General features: G+C 37.2%; 1 protein-coding gene across 1 annotated transcript in view; it reads left to right on the top strand.

Moving 5' to 3' along the window:
- Positions 1 to 16,482, top strand: part of ccdc88aa (coiled-coil domain containing 88Aa) — a 104,298-nt gene that overhangs the window by 80,215 nt on the left and 7,601 nt on the right. Inside the window, 8 exon segments of the mRNA XM_056459228.1 lie at positions 2,238 to 2,390; positions 2,722 to 2,883; positions 4,262 to 4,539; positions 5,017 to 5,160; positions 8,376 to 8,562; positions 10,388 to 10,533; positions 14,245 to 14,337; positions 14,419 to 14,642. Coding sequence (XP_056315203.1) covers positions 2,238 to 2,390; positions 2,722 to 2,883; positions 4,262 to 4,539; positions 5,017 to 5,160; positions 8,376 to 8,562; positions 10,388 to 10,533; positions 14,245 to 14,337; positions 14,419 to 14,642 — 1,387 coding nt within the window.

Here is a 16,482-nt window from a genome sequence, read left to right as displayed (position 1 = left end):
GCTTAAATGGAAATGGCATGTTTTATTAACATATTTTAAAACCAATAAAGGCAATAAATAAATTCATGTTTCACTGTGTATATATATATATATATATATATATACAGTAACTAATAATGAATTAATAATTAAAATAAATAAATAATAATTAAAATAAATAAATAATTACATTTTTATAAAATAAATGTATATATTATATACAATTAAACAATCGTCTCACAGCAAGAAGGTCGCTGGTTCCGTGTTCATGTGGGTTTCTTCCAGGTGCTCTGGTTTCCCCCACAGTCCAAAGACATGTGGTGCAGGTGAATTGAGTAAGCTAAATTGTCCATAGTGAATGTGTGGGGATCTCCTGTGTAAAACATTTGCTGGATAAGTTGGCAGTTCATTCCGCTGTGGTGACACTAGATTAATAACGGGACTAAACCTGTGTATATATAATATATATGATTTTTTATAATATGTAAACTTTAATATAAATACTTACATTTTTATAATATATAAAATCAAGGCAATTAATATCTGACCAAAATTGCAACTGAAATTGCCACTGAAATTTGGTAAAAAAAAATGCATATTGATAGATTTGTTTGTGTCGATATGATAACTGCATTATGTTCATTTTATATAAAAATATATGGTGGATAGTAATGTTCTCAAAATGTTCTCAAACCTTTTAGTTGGACACCTGACTAACATATCTTAAAGAACAATAAAAGAACAAATAAGATATATGCCGAAGTATGCTAAAGGACTTTTAATTTGTCAGTTACCTGGGTTAAGTGCCTGCGGTGAACTGTATGTCATTGCAAAATCGGCGCATTTAAGATCTGTTTTCTTTAAAAATCAGCAATCTCCACTGGCTGAGTGATATCCGATATAAAGTGGGTCTGAGTATATTCAATGGAGCTTCAGCGCTAGCCTGCCGATTCTGACCGGTGCGTGCAAGTAAACGGCTTTTTGTCTAAATGAATGCCAAAGTCTATTTAACTGATTGTATTGTAATTACATTACAACATCGATGCTGTAAAAGGAACCGTATAAAATGGAAAAAAAACATTAACCATTCACCGGAAGTTTATCAGTATGGGAAGAAACACAAGCTCCGCATATACCCTAATGTATTGAGTCAAGTCAACTTTATTGACATTCCGCTACATGTGTGGACATACAGAGGAAAGAAATGTCATGTCTCGCAGGACAACGGTGCTACATTATTAATAATAACCACAAACAAAACACTGGACATACAAGCTATTTAAAAAAAACTATGCATAACTAACATATACTATAAGATGCTTAACTATACACACAAGACAGGCTATACAAGTACATTTACATGAGACTGAACAATATTCGCAAAACCAAGACAATTTGTACAATTTAAACATTAATAAATAATGTTTTCATAACTTAAAAGGAATGTTAGTCAAATTTTCTTGCACCTGGGATATACATAGATATTTCGCCACAATATCTTTAAATAAATAATTTATTTAGGCATATTTTCATTATTAATTTATTTTCATTATTCGTTTATTATTATGTTCAATAATTCAGACATAGAATAAGATAGTAAAATATAATCAACAACGAAAATGTAAATAAAAACATAAATAAAAACATAAATGAAAAAGTCTTGTCTTAGTCCTATCAAAACGGCAAACACTGAACATTTAGGCTAAAAGACTGCTTTATTTATTTATTTAAGACTACTTATTTGTACTGAATGTTTGTGCTTTCATTTTAGTTGTCTTTTATTTCTTCAATTCCAAAACGAGTCCTCTTTGCACTTAAAAAGTTTACAATAAAGTGTGTTAACAAATTTTAAATGATTAATGAAGGACTTATAATGCTTTGACTTATTGTTTAATATCATTTACAAGCACAGTAGCATATTTAAAGCTGCTGTAAAGGCTATTTCTTTCCGTTCGCATCCCATCCCTTTGCACCCCCTGGCGGCTTTTTCACAAACTGCGGTCCTACACTAAAAACAGAGCAGCAGTTATTTCAAACGGCTGCGGTATAAGGCACGGCGGTAATAGTCACTTTGAACTCTCACCTACTGTAGCTACTCGATAGATCAAATGGAGTTGACTTTTTTGCCCATAAAATTGCATATTTCACAGAAATTGCACATGACTGAAATAATGCACAATTATCTAATGTGACAGCACAAGACATTATGGTTTCAAAGAATGAGAAAAATATGATGTGAGATTGATGAACTGTTGCAGGTCAAACAGAACTATGAGGCGATGCTTCAGAAGGACGAGAAGGAAAAGCCAGGGCAGTGCTCTCCACCAGAGAGGATGTGGCTAAGAGAAAGTCAGGAGGCCACTTGGGCATTGCTTAAAGTCAAAGATCGAGTCATTGAAGTGGAGAGAAATGTGAGTCCACCTAACTAAACTTACAGAGAATTTTCTTTCTTCTTGCTAAGAGTCTTCACAACTTAAAAATCTGCAAGTTCTGAAATGCTCTTCCAATGACATTCACAATTTACAAAAGCAACTGAAAACTCACCTATTCACACTTGCTTATGTTTAATTTCTGCTCTTTCAATGTGTGTATGTATGTATTTGTATGGTTTTATGATTTTCATCCTACATTGTTGTTGTAAATATTACTTATTTACTTAATGTTTACTTAATATATACACTGCATTCAGGTATTCACTGCATCATTGGACAAATCTGCCTTGATTTGTTTTGTTTTGTTCAGAATGCAACATTGCAGGCTGAGAAACAGGCATTGCAGACTCAACTGCAGACTTTACAGACGCAGTCAGACGGGTTGCAGGCGCAAATAATTGTGTTACAACAGCAGACAGCATCATTGCAGGAGAACAACACCGCACTCCAGACACACAATGCACAACTGCAGGTGAGTTGCTAAACTGAAAGTATTAAAGTATTACCTTTTATGCAATGGTAAGATTTAAATATGTTGAAAAACATTATATACACTTTAACATTCAAATGTTTGGGGTCTTCATGTTTTTGAAAGAAGTCTCGTATGTTCACCTTTGGCATTTCCTTATTAAAAGTGCACTAAAATCTAATATTAGTGCTTTTTTTGTTTTAATATATTTTAAAATGTAAATTATTCCTGCAATGAGTTTGTACCATCCATTAATTCAATATTCAGCCTATAAGTAATGGATAATCAATGGTTAATTGATTTGTGTGTTAATGAATTTTAAATGCACTACCCAACCTGAAGCAAAGGGTGATTTCCTCTCCGAAATGCTTTTAAAAAATTTTCAACACATTGCATCTTTGATTATACTGAACTAAACTGAACTGAATCTACATTGTAAAAAGCGCTATAGAAATAAGGATCAATTGAATTGAATTATCCCACTTATTCAGAAGGCCTTTGCCAAGTTATAAACAAGTTAAAACTAGCTTTTCTATATTCAGCACAATATTTGAATTATCATCAGTCATGATGACATGTTAGATATCTTAGTCCCCGCTTTGAATATGTAAAAGGCAGACAGAGAAAGAGCATGCATGAGAGAGATCTTTTGGTTGCATGTAAATGACATGGGAAAATCTAATAGCTCATAGTAACACATGTTAGCTACCTCTTGTACCAACGTGTGCTTCCCCAGTGAGCCGATGGGGATTAACCAACAAATATGCTCGAAATATCTGCTATTTGGTTAATCCTCATCAGCTCCCTGGTGAACCACACGTCAGTGTCCTTGGTATTACACAATTACATGCAGTGAGGGAAATAAATATTGAACACGTCACCATTTTTCTCAGAAAACATATTTCTAAAGGTGCTGTTGACTTGAAATTTTCATCAGATGTAGGTAACAACCAAAGAAATCCATATATGCAAAGAAAACAAATCTAATTAGTTTTCAAACAAAGTTATGCGTAATAAAATAAAATTACACAGGAAAAAAGTGTTGAACACATGAAGAAAGAGTGGTGTAGAAAGGCAGTGAAAGCCCAGACAGCTGCTGAAATCTCTTAGTAGTTATTTAGCAACCCGCTCCTCTTTGTCATTGAAAATTAATATTAGCTGCTTCAGTCTAACATCTACATTAGCAAGAGCATGAAGATGAAACCAGGGTGGACATTTCAGCAAGACAATGATCCAAAACACAGCCAAGGAAACTCTCAAATGCTTTCAGAGAAAGAAAATAAAGCTGTAGAGTTTGAACTTCACCTGACTTGAATTTACTTTTGACCAGTTTGAGGTTTGCTTGCTAAATAAAAGTATTTCTTTTTATTTTTAAAAATAGGTTGAGAAGTCCACTGTATCATCCCAGAATTCCTCTCTGGTGGCTCATAATACACAGCTACAGCGGGAACGCCACAGCTCCGAGGCTGAGAGGGAGGGAGCGGTGCGGGAGAGAGAGGATCTTCGCACCGTCAATGAACTGCTTCTCCGGGACCATGAGAGATTGAGCGTCCTGCATGAGAGGCAGGCGGCAGAATTAGAGGTGCTGTCCCATAGATACTCGACAATGGAGAGCAGCCACCGAACCCTGGAGATTGAGCACAGATCATTGGAGGACAGGTTAGTGCACACTGTTAGATGTTTTTAAAGTTTCAGGTTAATATAAGGAGATACAATATAATGCGGCGACACGGTGGCTTAGTGGTTAGAACTGTTGCCTCACAGCAAGAAAGTTGCTGGTTCGAAACCCAGTTTGGACTGTTGACATTTCTGTGTTGAGTTGGCATGTTCTCCCCATGTTGGCGTGGCTTTCTTCCGGGTTTCCCCGGTAAGTAGACCGTAGACATGGGCTATAGGTGGATTGAATAAACTAAATTGGCCATAGTGTATGAGTGTGTGTGAATTTTCCCAGTACTGGGTTGCAGCTGGAAGGACATCCACTGTGTAAAACATATGCTTGATAAGTTGGCGGTTCATTCCGCTGTGACAACCCCTGATAAATAAAGGGACTAAGCAGAATGAAAATGAATGAATGAATGAAAATAGAATGCATTCCTCATCATCAAACTGACATTGTTTTTGTCTGTCTGATTGCAGGTATAACACTCTACTCCAACAGCGCGCTCAGCTGGAAGGCTTAGAGAAAGCTCTCAGAGAAGAGCAGAAGAAGATGCAGAATGAGATATGCACGAACAGGAACGTAACAGCAGAGTGCCAAAGACTCAGAGATGAGAAAGACTGGTCAGTGTGTCTCTGTGATCTAAAGACTTGTCTACATGTGTGTAATTTGTGTCTCTGATGTCCATTAAAGTTCAGAAAACAGTTGTCAGATTATACAAAAATGTTTAATTATACTATTTTAGACATTACTTTTAATTTACTGTGTATTATGGCCATTTGTGAATGTAGTTTCATAGATCATATGGAGCAATATTTGAATTAGGCCCAATCCCAATTCTACCTCTTAGCCCTTCTCCTTACCCCTACCCCTCGTTTTGCGTGTTCACGCCAAGAGGTAGGGGTGTCCCAATTCTCTTTAGCTTGAAGGTGTAGGGCTAAGGGGAAGAGGTGAATAGCCCTTCGAACAAAGATTTTTCAGGACCACACTCGAAACCAAGGGGTAAGAAAATTTCCCAGAATACACCTGTCACAGCGGCAGCATTGCTGAACCCAGATGTAAGGAGATCCATAAATTAGTATTTTTTGTCATTATTACTAATTTTGTTTGACAAACAAACACATGTTTTAATATATTCATAACCGCGTTCGTCTTTTACCGTCATGCTTTTAAAAAAAAAACGCTAAATTTTGCAATCTATAATCCATAATAATAACTCCTGTATCCGCTTGTTAAGTGGTGACGTGTTGGTGATGTGTGTAATACTGTTTCCGGGTCCAAGCCGCCACTCATTTGAATCGACAAAATATTTGTTTATTATAACTTTTTAGTCATATCACACATTAAAGTGAATTTTATATAAAGTCATAATGTACACAACAATCACTGGGCTTTCTGCATCACAAATACCAAAATTTTAACAATTTATAAAAAAATGAATCACTTTCTGCCCATCGGATATTAGGCATGGACATATATATTGCGATCATGATTTTCGAAAGTATTACAGCGCTTTGTAAACGTTTATTATTACCAGTGCATGAGCCGCCATATACAGTTTGATAGAGCGCTTAGACCCGGAAGCGGCTTTGCGTGACGTCACACTTAAAAAGCAGATGGTAATCCCACAACATTCTGACACTCGATCACACTGGAATCCCCTGTCAGAAAAGTCTAGTGGCTGAGAATGAGCTTTTTTACAGTGTACAGCTATAATGTTAATGTTGTTTTCGTGTGTAGATGAATATGGCCACTGTGTAAATACACAGTACAGTTACGATCTTATTGCCACATTACGGATTTTACTGTATTGTGGTCATTTGCACGTTGTGTCAAAACGCTGTGTCTAGATAATAGTTGTATACTCTCCGTTTCGGCACGGAAAAAACGTTTGCAAAGCAGAATATCTGACTTCAGCATTGTTTTTTTTTAGAATAACAAGAATGTTCACTTAGCATGTTTCTTAAAAATTTGCAAACATATTATGATATTTTTATGCTTTAGAAGAGTCAAAAATGTACACACAGCACCTTTAAAGTGTGTGTAAAATCAAAATGTACAATGTTTATTTTGCTAGTGCACGTTTTTATTCTTTAGGTCAGGGGTGTCCAAACTCTGTCCTGGAGGGCCGGTGTCCTGCAGATTTTAGCTCCAACCTGCCTCAACACACCTGCAAGGATGTTTCTAGAAAGCCTAGTGCGTGCTTGATTAGCTAGCCCAGGTGTGTCTGATTGGGGTTGGAACTAAACTTTGCAGGACACCGGCCCTCCTGGACTGAGTTTGGACATGCCTGCTTTAGGTGAACAATGAATCCTTGCAAGTAAATCCACTGAAAAAAGGAAGTTTTTGTTAATCTTTTTTGTAAATCTAACGATTTGCTTCTGGTTTTGAGTGGTGGTCCTTCACTGGTGACATCAGTTTGATGGCTTTAGCCACAATGGTCTTAACCATGCCTCCATTAGTTAGTTTGCTACGAGGGAATGATGTTCAGAAATAAAACCATTTCACATGAATAGTAATTCAGACTTACTTTCTAAAACTACAGATTTGCATAATGCCAGCCTATATGTGCTTCATTGGCTGCCCACAAACAGCATCAACTTTGACCGTCAAAACACTGTAGTTTTAGCTGCGACCTGGAAGAGAAACTTGTCAATCTTGTCGACATTTCCAGAAGAAGCAAATCCACTTAGAATGAAGTTCCAAATGATGATGATTCAGGCTGGAATTTGGAAACCAAAGCCATCTCTGCCTATTGTGTAAAGTGCCGAGGAAGCCTCTGGAGTAGACCAGTCAGAAACTGGACCTTCTGACCAAGATTGAAGTAGGCTCTTGAAAAGGAGTAGTTTATAAAGAATAGATCATGGAACCTACTGTTTCAGAAACTGTGGGAAAGATGCTGCGGGGTGTAAAATTTAATATGCTCAATAGCAGTGTTTTTGGTCTTGGCTGGATGTAAACTTAATGTTGGAAAAAAATGCAAAGGGATAGTTCACCCAATGTTCATAATTCATGTGGACAAATAGTAGTGGTAAACCCTAATGAGTTTCGTTCTTCTGTTGAAAGCACAAGAATATATCTTGTAGAATGCTGGTTGCTGGGACCCATCAACATACAGTTGAAGTAAAAATTATTAGCCCCCCCTGAATTATTAGCCCCCCCCTGTTTATTTTTTCCCCAATTTCTGTTTAACGGAGATATTTTTTCTACACATTTCTAAACATAATATTTTTAATAACTCATTTCTAATAACTGATTTTTTTGTTATCATTGCCATAATGACCGTAAATAATATTTACTGGATATTTTTCAAGACACTTCTATACAGCTTAAAGTGACATTTAAAGGCTTAACTAGGTTAATTAAGTTAACTAGACAGGTTAGGGTAATTAGGCAAGTTATTGTACAATGATGGTTTGTTCTGTAGACTATTGAAAAAAAATATTTGCTTAAAGGGGCTAATAATTTTGACTTTAAAATTGTTTTTAAAAAATTAAAAACTGCTTTTATTCTAGCCGAAATAAAACAAATAAGACTTTCTCCAGAAGACAAAATGTTATCAGACATACTGTGAAAATTTCCTTGCTCTGTTAAACATAATTTGGGAAATATTTTAAAAAGGAAAAAAAATTCAAAGGGGGGCTAATAATTCTGAATTCACCTGTATATAATAGGGGAAAAATACTATGGATGTTAATGGGTCCCAGCAACCAACATTGTTCAAAATGTCTTTTTTTGCATCAGTATCATAATTAACAATCCAGTATGCACAGTACTTCTCCAGTCCTACTCATTTCTGATTATTTGCACCAAGTGCTGTGCTTTGTCTTTTACCCAGGCTGAATCAGACCTACCAGAAGCTGTTGGTGGAGAATGAGGGACTTCAAGTTGAACACAAGAACATGAAGAGCCAGCTAAACTCCATCAAACTGGAGCAGACACAGCTGGAATCAGAGCTGGCCAAACTCAAAGATCTCAACCAGCAGCTGGAGATCACCATCATCAAACTGACCAACCAGTGTGAGGTGCGTAACACACCATTTAAAGAGAGCAAAATGTTCTAAATCCTAACACTATGGGCCATATCACACACCCGGTGCAATAAGGTGCAAGACAAGTTTGTTCCGACGTGTTTCTATTTTCAGACCAGCGCAACATTAATTTTCCCATTTTCTGCCATGTTGTTTAAATAGCAAATCAGTTTGCACCACTTTGTAAACTCATGGGTGTTCCAGGCTAGAAAAGAGGTGTGTTAAGGCGCATTGTTGGTGCGTTGCTATTTTAAGGAACTAAAATAGACTGTGCAATAGACCAGCTGAAAGCAGGTCTAAAGTCCAGCGCAGAGCACGTTAGCTGTGCACCTTAAATGCCTACACATTGCTCATACACACAGGATGTACAGCAATACTCAAATATCTTTATAAATGAAAAAGAATTAAAGAATAGAATATTACGAAAATTATTACTTTCTACATAAATATAAAAACCAATGCCTTTTTCATCTCGGGGGGGCTTTTTTTAGTTTATTCATGACAACTTGCTTTTGTATGATGTTATTATTATTAGCAGTATTATTTATTATATGCATATTTATATTTGTTTTATTAAAAACAAGCTTAGATTTGTTCACCTGTCAGGTTTTGGACAATTTGGGGCATATCACCTGTGTTTGGATATAACTTTTTTTTTTACCACACTTCATTATTATTGCTCATTTATTCGTTTGCTGGAAATTAGAACTGAATTTACACTTAACAAATGTAACAACACCTTTTCCTTATCCACGAAAGAGAGAAAGAGAAAGTGAAAGTAAAGGCTGATCGGAGGAGGCTCGTTCTTTATCCTCGCGCTGCTGATGCTCTGTTTAACTGTTTTCTCACTAGTTCAGTTTTTCAACTTACAAAGTCCGCCATGTAAATAGCTAATGCATCATGGCACAATGCAACTGACTCATAAAGGGAATTGGAGATGAGACTCTGATTGGTTTATTCTCAAAACACACCCATAACTCATTACAAGAATAAGCACAACCCAGTTAGACCATGCGCCACAGCGCAAGTGATATTTTTTCATCCTTAAAATAGCGAAAGTGGATTCTGACATACCCTTAATGCTTTTGCGCCCTGCCTTCAGACTTTGCGCCTAGAGCATTAAAATAGAGCCATATCTCTTAACAACATACAATGCATCAGGAGTCCAGTCACAAGCAGTTTTACCATCCACGACTGAAACATTTAAATACCAGATAAATACCAGAGCCATTCAGAAGTTCAGAATAGTGCACTACGCTCCCAAAGAAATTGTAAGGTTTATAATCTAATTAAAACATATTAAACCTCTATAACATTATTAATAGTACATGCTGAGTGGCTGATATTTGTTAAGTAAATTCTAACTTTCATTTTTGCTAGTTATTTTATTTTCAAGATCTGAGGAAAATGATCTGCTTCTGCTTTCAGTGTGAAAATAAATATTATTCAAACTCGCATAATAATATTTAACAATAAGTAAAGCACATAATCAGTACCTGAGGTGATCATTGTCATAGTAGTTTATGCTGTTGTTCAGCCACGACATTGCAGAAATAGGAACAATTTCTAAAATGTTAATTTTGCGTGTCGCTGTTGTGGATGGTTAGAACAAAAAACTCCTTTTAACATTGAAAAGATACCTTTTATCACATGTTGCAGCGTTGCATGTGGTTTGAACACATGTCATTGTCTGAGCTGGTTAGTGATGGTAGCAGCAGGAAAGGTCATGGCATCAATTTAACTTTATTTCCTAAACAAAGCTACTGATTAAATACTGTAAATCCATGATGAATCACCTCGTTTTTGTGCATCTGCTTAGTTGCTGTCCCAGCTGAAGGGGAACGTAGAGGAGGAGAACCGCCACTTGCTGGATCAGATCCAGAGCCTGATGCTGCAGAACCGAACCCTGCTGGATCAGACTATGGAGAGCAAGGACCTGTTTCATGTGGAGCAGAGACAATATATGTAAGAGGCAACTGTCTAATAATGACTAAATGTCTAATAATGACTAAAGTTATTAATGCATGGTTAGAATAACCCAATGTTTGTGCATCCAGTCAATGGTTTTTAGTGCAAATTCATCTAAAAATTGATTCAAGCCACTTTGATAATGCTTATGTCATTTTAAGTATGGAATTTTGTCATTCCCTCATCCTAGAAAACCATAAACAAAACTATGCAAGGACAAAAAAACAGAACCCAGAAGACAGTAAATATGGGCTGACTTTCAGATAAACATGGTTGATGTTGACCACTATTTGTTTTGTGCAATGAATTAGGAAGCTCATGAACTCTTTAAAACTCAACAGACCTTTATAATCCAAAACATGTTCTGTGTTAATTGAATTACAGGGGAGTTTTTGGGGGATTGACCCCCTTAATTAACCCTTGATCCCCCCTGAAGGACATTAAAACAAGATGTATAGGGGGAGTCAGCCCTTTAATAGTAAGAAAGAGCTTTCTCTGATCTCTGATCTATATCTCAAATATTAATCATTCAAAAATTTTAAATATAAAATACATTTGATCCCCTATAACCGGTCATACCATTGTGAATGCATAATCGCATTAATTATTCATTCATTCATTCATTTTCAATCACTTTTCTGGGGCCGGGTCACGGGGGCAGCAACCTTAGGAGAAAACCCCAGACTTCCCTCTTCCCAGACAATTCCTCCAGCTCCTCTGGTCCATAATCCCTCCAGCATGTCCTGGGTCTTGCCCGAGGTCTCCTCCCGGTGGTACATGCCTGGAACACCTTCCTTGGTAGGCATCCAGGAGGCATATGAAACAGATGCCCGAGCCACCTCAGATGACTTTAGATATGGAGGAGAAGCAGGTTTACTCTGAGCTCCTCCCGGGTGACAGAGCTTCTCACCTTAAGGGTGTGCCCCGCCACCCTGCGAAGGAAACTCATTTCAGCTGCTTGTATCTGAGATCTTGTCCTTTCGGTCATGACTACGAGAGTAGGAATGTAGATTGACTGGTAAATCCAGAGCTTTGCATTTCGGCTCAGCTCCTTCTTCACCATAACGAACCAGTACATCAACCACATTACTGCTGCCGGTGCACAGAGCCGCCTGTCAAGAGGATTACTGGTTTGAGTCCCGGCTGGGCCAGTTGGCAATTCTGTGTGGAGTTTGCATGTTCTCGTGTTGGCGTGGGTTTCCTCCGGTTTCCCCCACAGTCCAAAGACATGCGCTATAGGTGAATTGGGTAAGCTAAATTGGTCGTAGTGTATGAGTGTGTATGGGTTTTTTCCAGTGATGGGTTGCAGCTGGGAAGGTCATCCTCTGTGAAAAACATATGCTGCATAAGTTGGCAGTTCACTCTGCTGTGATGACCTCTGAATAATAAAGGGACTAAGACGAAAAGAAAATGAATGATTGTGAACAAATTATTAATAAATCCATTGTAATTATTATAAACAAAACAGAAATGATCAAACCCACAAAACAAAATTACTAAAAAGTTTAACAACAAAAAGTTTGAAATATCAATAATCATAATGGCATATGAATTATACTAAGCATCACTGGTTTATCTTTTACTTGGTCAGGGTAAAATGGTGTATTGTAAGATTGAAAAATGTGCAAAAACGTTCACTAGGGCACACTTCTTGTGGCAACTACGGTATATTCATGAGCATTTATGTTCTTTTGTAGATATTGTTGAACAAAATGAGTCAAAACGATTGCGATTTGCTGCTTTATAGCACATTAAGAGGCTCTTTGTTTGTAAATTCACTCAAAAATACTTTTGGTGCTCATTCAAATTACTGAGTTGAAAAAACCAACATTGGCTCATTCTGAAAACATAGCCCTATATACATATTTTGAGATCGCCAATTATGTAGCCAGAGATACGTATGGCTACATTTCGTCTTTAAAACGAACGCTTACAGGGTGGTATGACGCCGTTCATTTTCGTGCTTACCAGCTGACTGCTTACCTTCATATGGACAGCTTTCCTGCTGTTATGCTGCGTTCACACTAGACAGTAAAGAGGCATCAAGCGCGAGTGATTTACATGTTAAGTCAATGCAAAGACGCGAATAGACATCCGGCGGCGCGAATGATGCGATTCGGCCGAATGAAGCAGCACAAGTTGAGCGTTTTGCACGAATGACGCGCTTAATCTGCGTTTCGCATGAATTTTGAACTTCAGCGGACATTAACCAATCAGGAGCATTCTCTTGTAGGGGCGTGCTTATGACGTAGAGCCAGTTGTTCGTGTCCCGGGGGGAAATCCTCTTGCTGACACCAGACAACAGCTCATAAAATTGGGCTCGGCTCAGTCGGAAGCACCGCTGAAAGCTTCCATCATCCAGGTATAGTTTCTGGAGGAGTTTATGAACTCAGAGACTGGGTGCACCTCAGAAAGGATTTGGTGGACTTAGACACTGCTCCAAACGAATCAACGCTGTTTTTCAGTCTTAATACTGCAGATAAATACAGTTATTCTCTCAATAAAATCCATGTCAGCCATTTAGCAACAAAGCTAACGGGCAGACAGATGCCCTGCCCATGATGTGAATCTGCGTCTATTGCTCAGTGAATTTGACATGTGAATGAAGCGGATTTAACGCACGAATGAACTCAAAATGCTCATGTGTCTATTTACGTGCGAATAGCGCGATTTATCTGTGCGTACCGCATCTGGTGTGAACACACCATTACCAGTTTGTCCAGTGGCTAGCCGCGTACGTCGGCAAACTTGTGACGTGAAGCGGAGTTGACCGCAAAAACAGAGTTCGAGTCCAGCAAAGTAAGGTTCCAGAAAGCAGGTAAGACAAAAAAAAAGTCAAAATAAACAAGTAAATAACACGGTGGGAATGTGGTAAAATCTGAAAACAGAAAAATCAGGCTGCTGCAGGCGAAGTCTTTTTTTTCTGGATTGATTTTGAAAATACTGTCGGTTGGGTTCAGGGAAGGAGGAGGGTGGGTCGGTCGATCGGTCAGTCAGTCAGTCAACAGCCGCCTATGGTGGATTTACACGAGAACAGCAGGCGCGAATGGCACTCGCAAGAGAAATTTGAGATCTCAAAAAAGGTATACAGTGACCTCTGGTGGATTCGCGAAAACAAAAATTGCAAAAAAAACTTACCTCCTGGGACGTTTTTTGGCGCTCTCCAGAAATGTATATAGGGGTACATTTTCAGAAAGAGTTTGGGTTGGAAAAAACACAATTCTTAATGTTGTTTTTTGAACAACTTAAGGGTTTTTACAAATTTAAGTGGATTGAACATAATACAGGCGACGCAGTGGCGCAGTAGGTAGTGCTGTCGTCTCACAGCAAGAAGGTCGGCTGGGTCGGTTGCCATTTCTGCTTGGTGTTTGCATGCTCTCCCTGCGTTCTCGTGGGTTTCCTCCGGGTGGTCCGGTTTCCCCCACAAGTCCAAAGACATGTGGTACAGGTGTATTGGGTAAGCTAAATTGTCCGTAGTGTGTGAGTGTGAGTGAGTGAAACTAAATCGATTTGTGTTGGGACAACGTAAAGGAATTATGTGAAACCCACCCAAACTTATTAGTTTTTCAAATTTAAGTAGATTGAACATAAAATAATTAAGTTGTCCCAACAAATTCTCAAGAATTGTGTTGTTTCATTTTAAATAAGTAGTTTGAACAAGCAACAAACCATTTATTTTGAGTGTACACTGAACTGTAATTTTGACAGAGACAAGCTGAATGAGCTCAGAAGGCAGAAGGAGAAACTGGAGGAGAAAATCATGGACCAGTACAAGTTCTATGACCCGTCACCTCCACGCAGGTATAGTCTCATTATATGATCTTAACACAATAAAAAAAATCAATGTTTCCTGCATTTATCATGCAAACACTCTTCAAACAGACGGGGGAACTGGATAACGCTGAAGATGAGGAAGCTGATGAAAACAAAGTCTCGTGATCTAGAACATGTTCGTTCGTCCTCTCCTCAGCTTGGCTCTGAGTCATGTGAGGGTCTAGATGACCTGCGCTGTCAAGACAACGGCTCCTTCATGGGTTCCCAGGGCTCAGAAGAATCTGCTTCCAACTCTCTCAATGGTGACACCCTTTCCCCAAAGAGGAGCAGCAGTGAGTATCTCCTCAGTTACTTGAAACCTTCAGAGTCCCACCGTTCCAGGCAGGAACGTCCAGAAACAAGCCACTCAGACCACAAACCCTTCCTCCCAACATCCCAAACTCAAAAGTGGGAGAGCAGACTATTTTGTAGCCGTCAGCTCTCGTGGATCAAAAAAGCCAAGTATAGATACACCAAATCGCCTTTTCTCTTTAGAAAGCTCCTCAAGTTACGTTCTCCAAAAGCAAGGCTATTTCAGCACGTAGAACTTCAAGAGGAGTCGAGTGACTCTTAATAAACATTTATTCCTTTGTTTGACGTATGTTTCCTGATTCATGTCAAGTCTGTGGGCCTATCATTTACTTTCGTCTTCTGTTCTTTTCCATACTGTTCAACACAAATATTGGATGTTTTAAAAAGGTCATATCACAAGGAATCAGTTGTAGATAAAAAGTCATTTAATTTAATTGATTTAATTTAAGTTAACTTGCTTAACTCAGATTCTCATAATTCATAACTGAAATATTAACATGGTGTCCACAGGGTCTTAAAAAGTCTTTACATGTCTTGAATTTCAAAACCAAAATTTTAGGTCTTAAATCATTTTAAACAGGTCTTAATTTTCCTATGTTCATGCAATCAGCAACCCAATTAGGCTGACACCCATCCAATCACTAACATTCCATCTAATAGTTTTACTAAAGGTTTATTTAGTAACTCCATTTACCAATATGGATTAATAATCTTCCTTACAGTAACACTAGATTTTATTGTTGTTTTTTTTAACTGGGCCATTAGAAAAATCCTTAGCATTTAGACTTGTGAAAGTCAGAAATTTCATTTATACTGGTCTTTAAAAGATCTTAAAAAGTCTTAAATTTGACTTAATGAAACCTGTAGAAACCCTAATTAAATTAGTAGACCATGTAAATATAAACATTATATTCCAAAACGGCTTTATGTATCACATATAAACTATTTTGAGCAAAGAAAATTGGCAAAAAAGAGAGAAATACAATTAAAAAAAGACATGAGCTGTTCAAGTCATAAAATAAAAAAACTCATGATAGTGAGGTTGAAAACAATGTCTACTGTATACACGTTTAAAATTTTATAATATTAAAATAACAATAATTATATTATATATGAAATATTGAAGTAGTAGATCAACCAAATATTTACATTATGTTCCAAAACAGCTTTATGTAAAACATATAAAATATTTAGAGAAAAAAATGTCAAAAAAGGGAAAAATATAATAAAAAAACACATGACCTGTTTAAAACAAGTCATAAAAAATGCCTTAACATTACAGTGAGGTTGAAAAAATGTCTATATACATCAAACATTTAAAAAAAAATAATATTCAGAATATTGATCAAATAATTATAGCTAATGGCATATTAATAATACTAAGTTTCACTGATTTCAACATTCTTGAAAAACATGGATGTAGCTTTTGCTTGGTCAAGGTAAAAATAAAAGTTTATTGTACGATTTACAATTTTTGATTTAAAATATGGGCAAAAAAATCACTAAGGTACAAACTACTGGAACATTCATGGGTCTTTATGTATTGCTGTAAATATTGTTAAAGGTCTCGTTAAGTGCTTTGAACATGAATTTTTATTGGATATTTGATATAATCTCAACGAAACACGAAAAGAGAATGGGACATAATGTAGCTTATCCCCTTAAAAAAAAAACAGCCAGTAGTATTTTGTTTTATCACAGCTCTTCCAGTGAGAGTGATTGAGCTCAAGCGCATCTAATGAAAAGCAAACGAGAAGCGTTTTGAAGGAGGTGTGGCTCGTCAGATACTAAAGAGCTATGATTGGTTATGATTTAAGGAGA

The sequence above is a fragment of the Danio aesculapii genome, chromosome 6 (genome assembly GCF_903798145.1).
Source record: "Danio aesculapii chromosome 6, fDanAes4.1, whole genome shotgun sequence".
NCBI lineage: Eukaryota > Metazoa > Chordata > Actinopteri > Cypriniformes > Danionidae > Danio > Danio aesculapii.
Note: the sequence above shows the minus strand (reverse complement) of the source record. Positions and strands in the feature narration are given on the sequence as shown.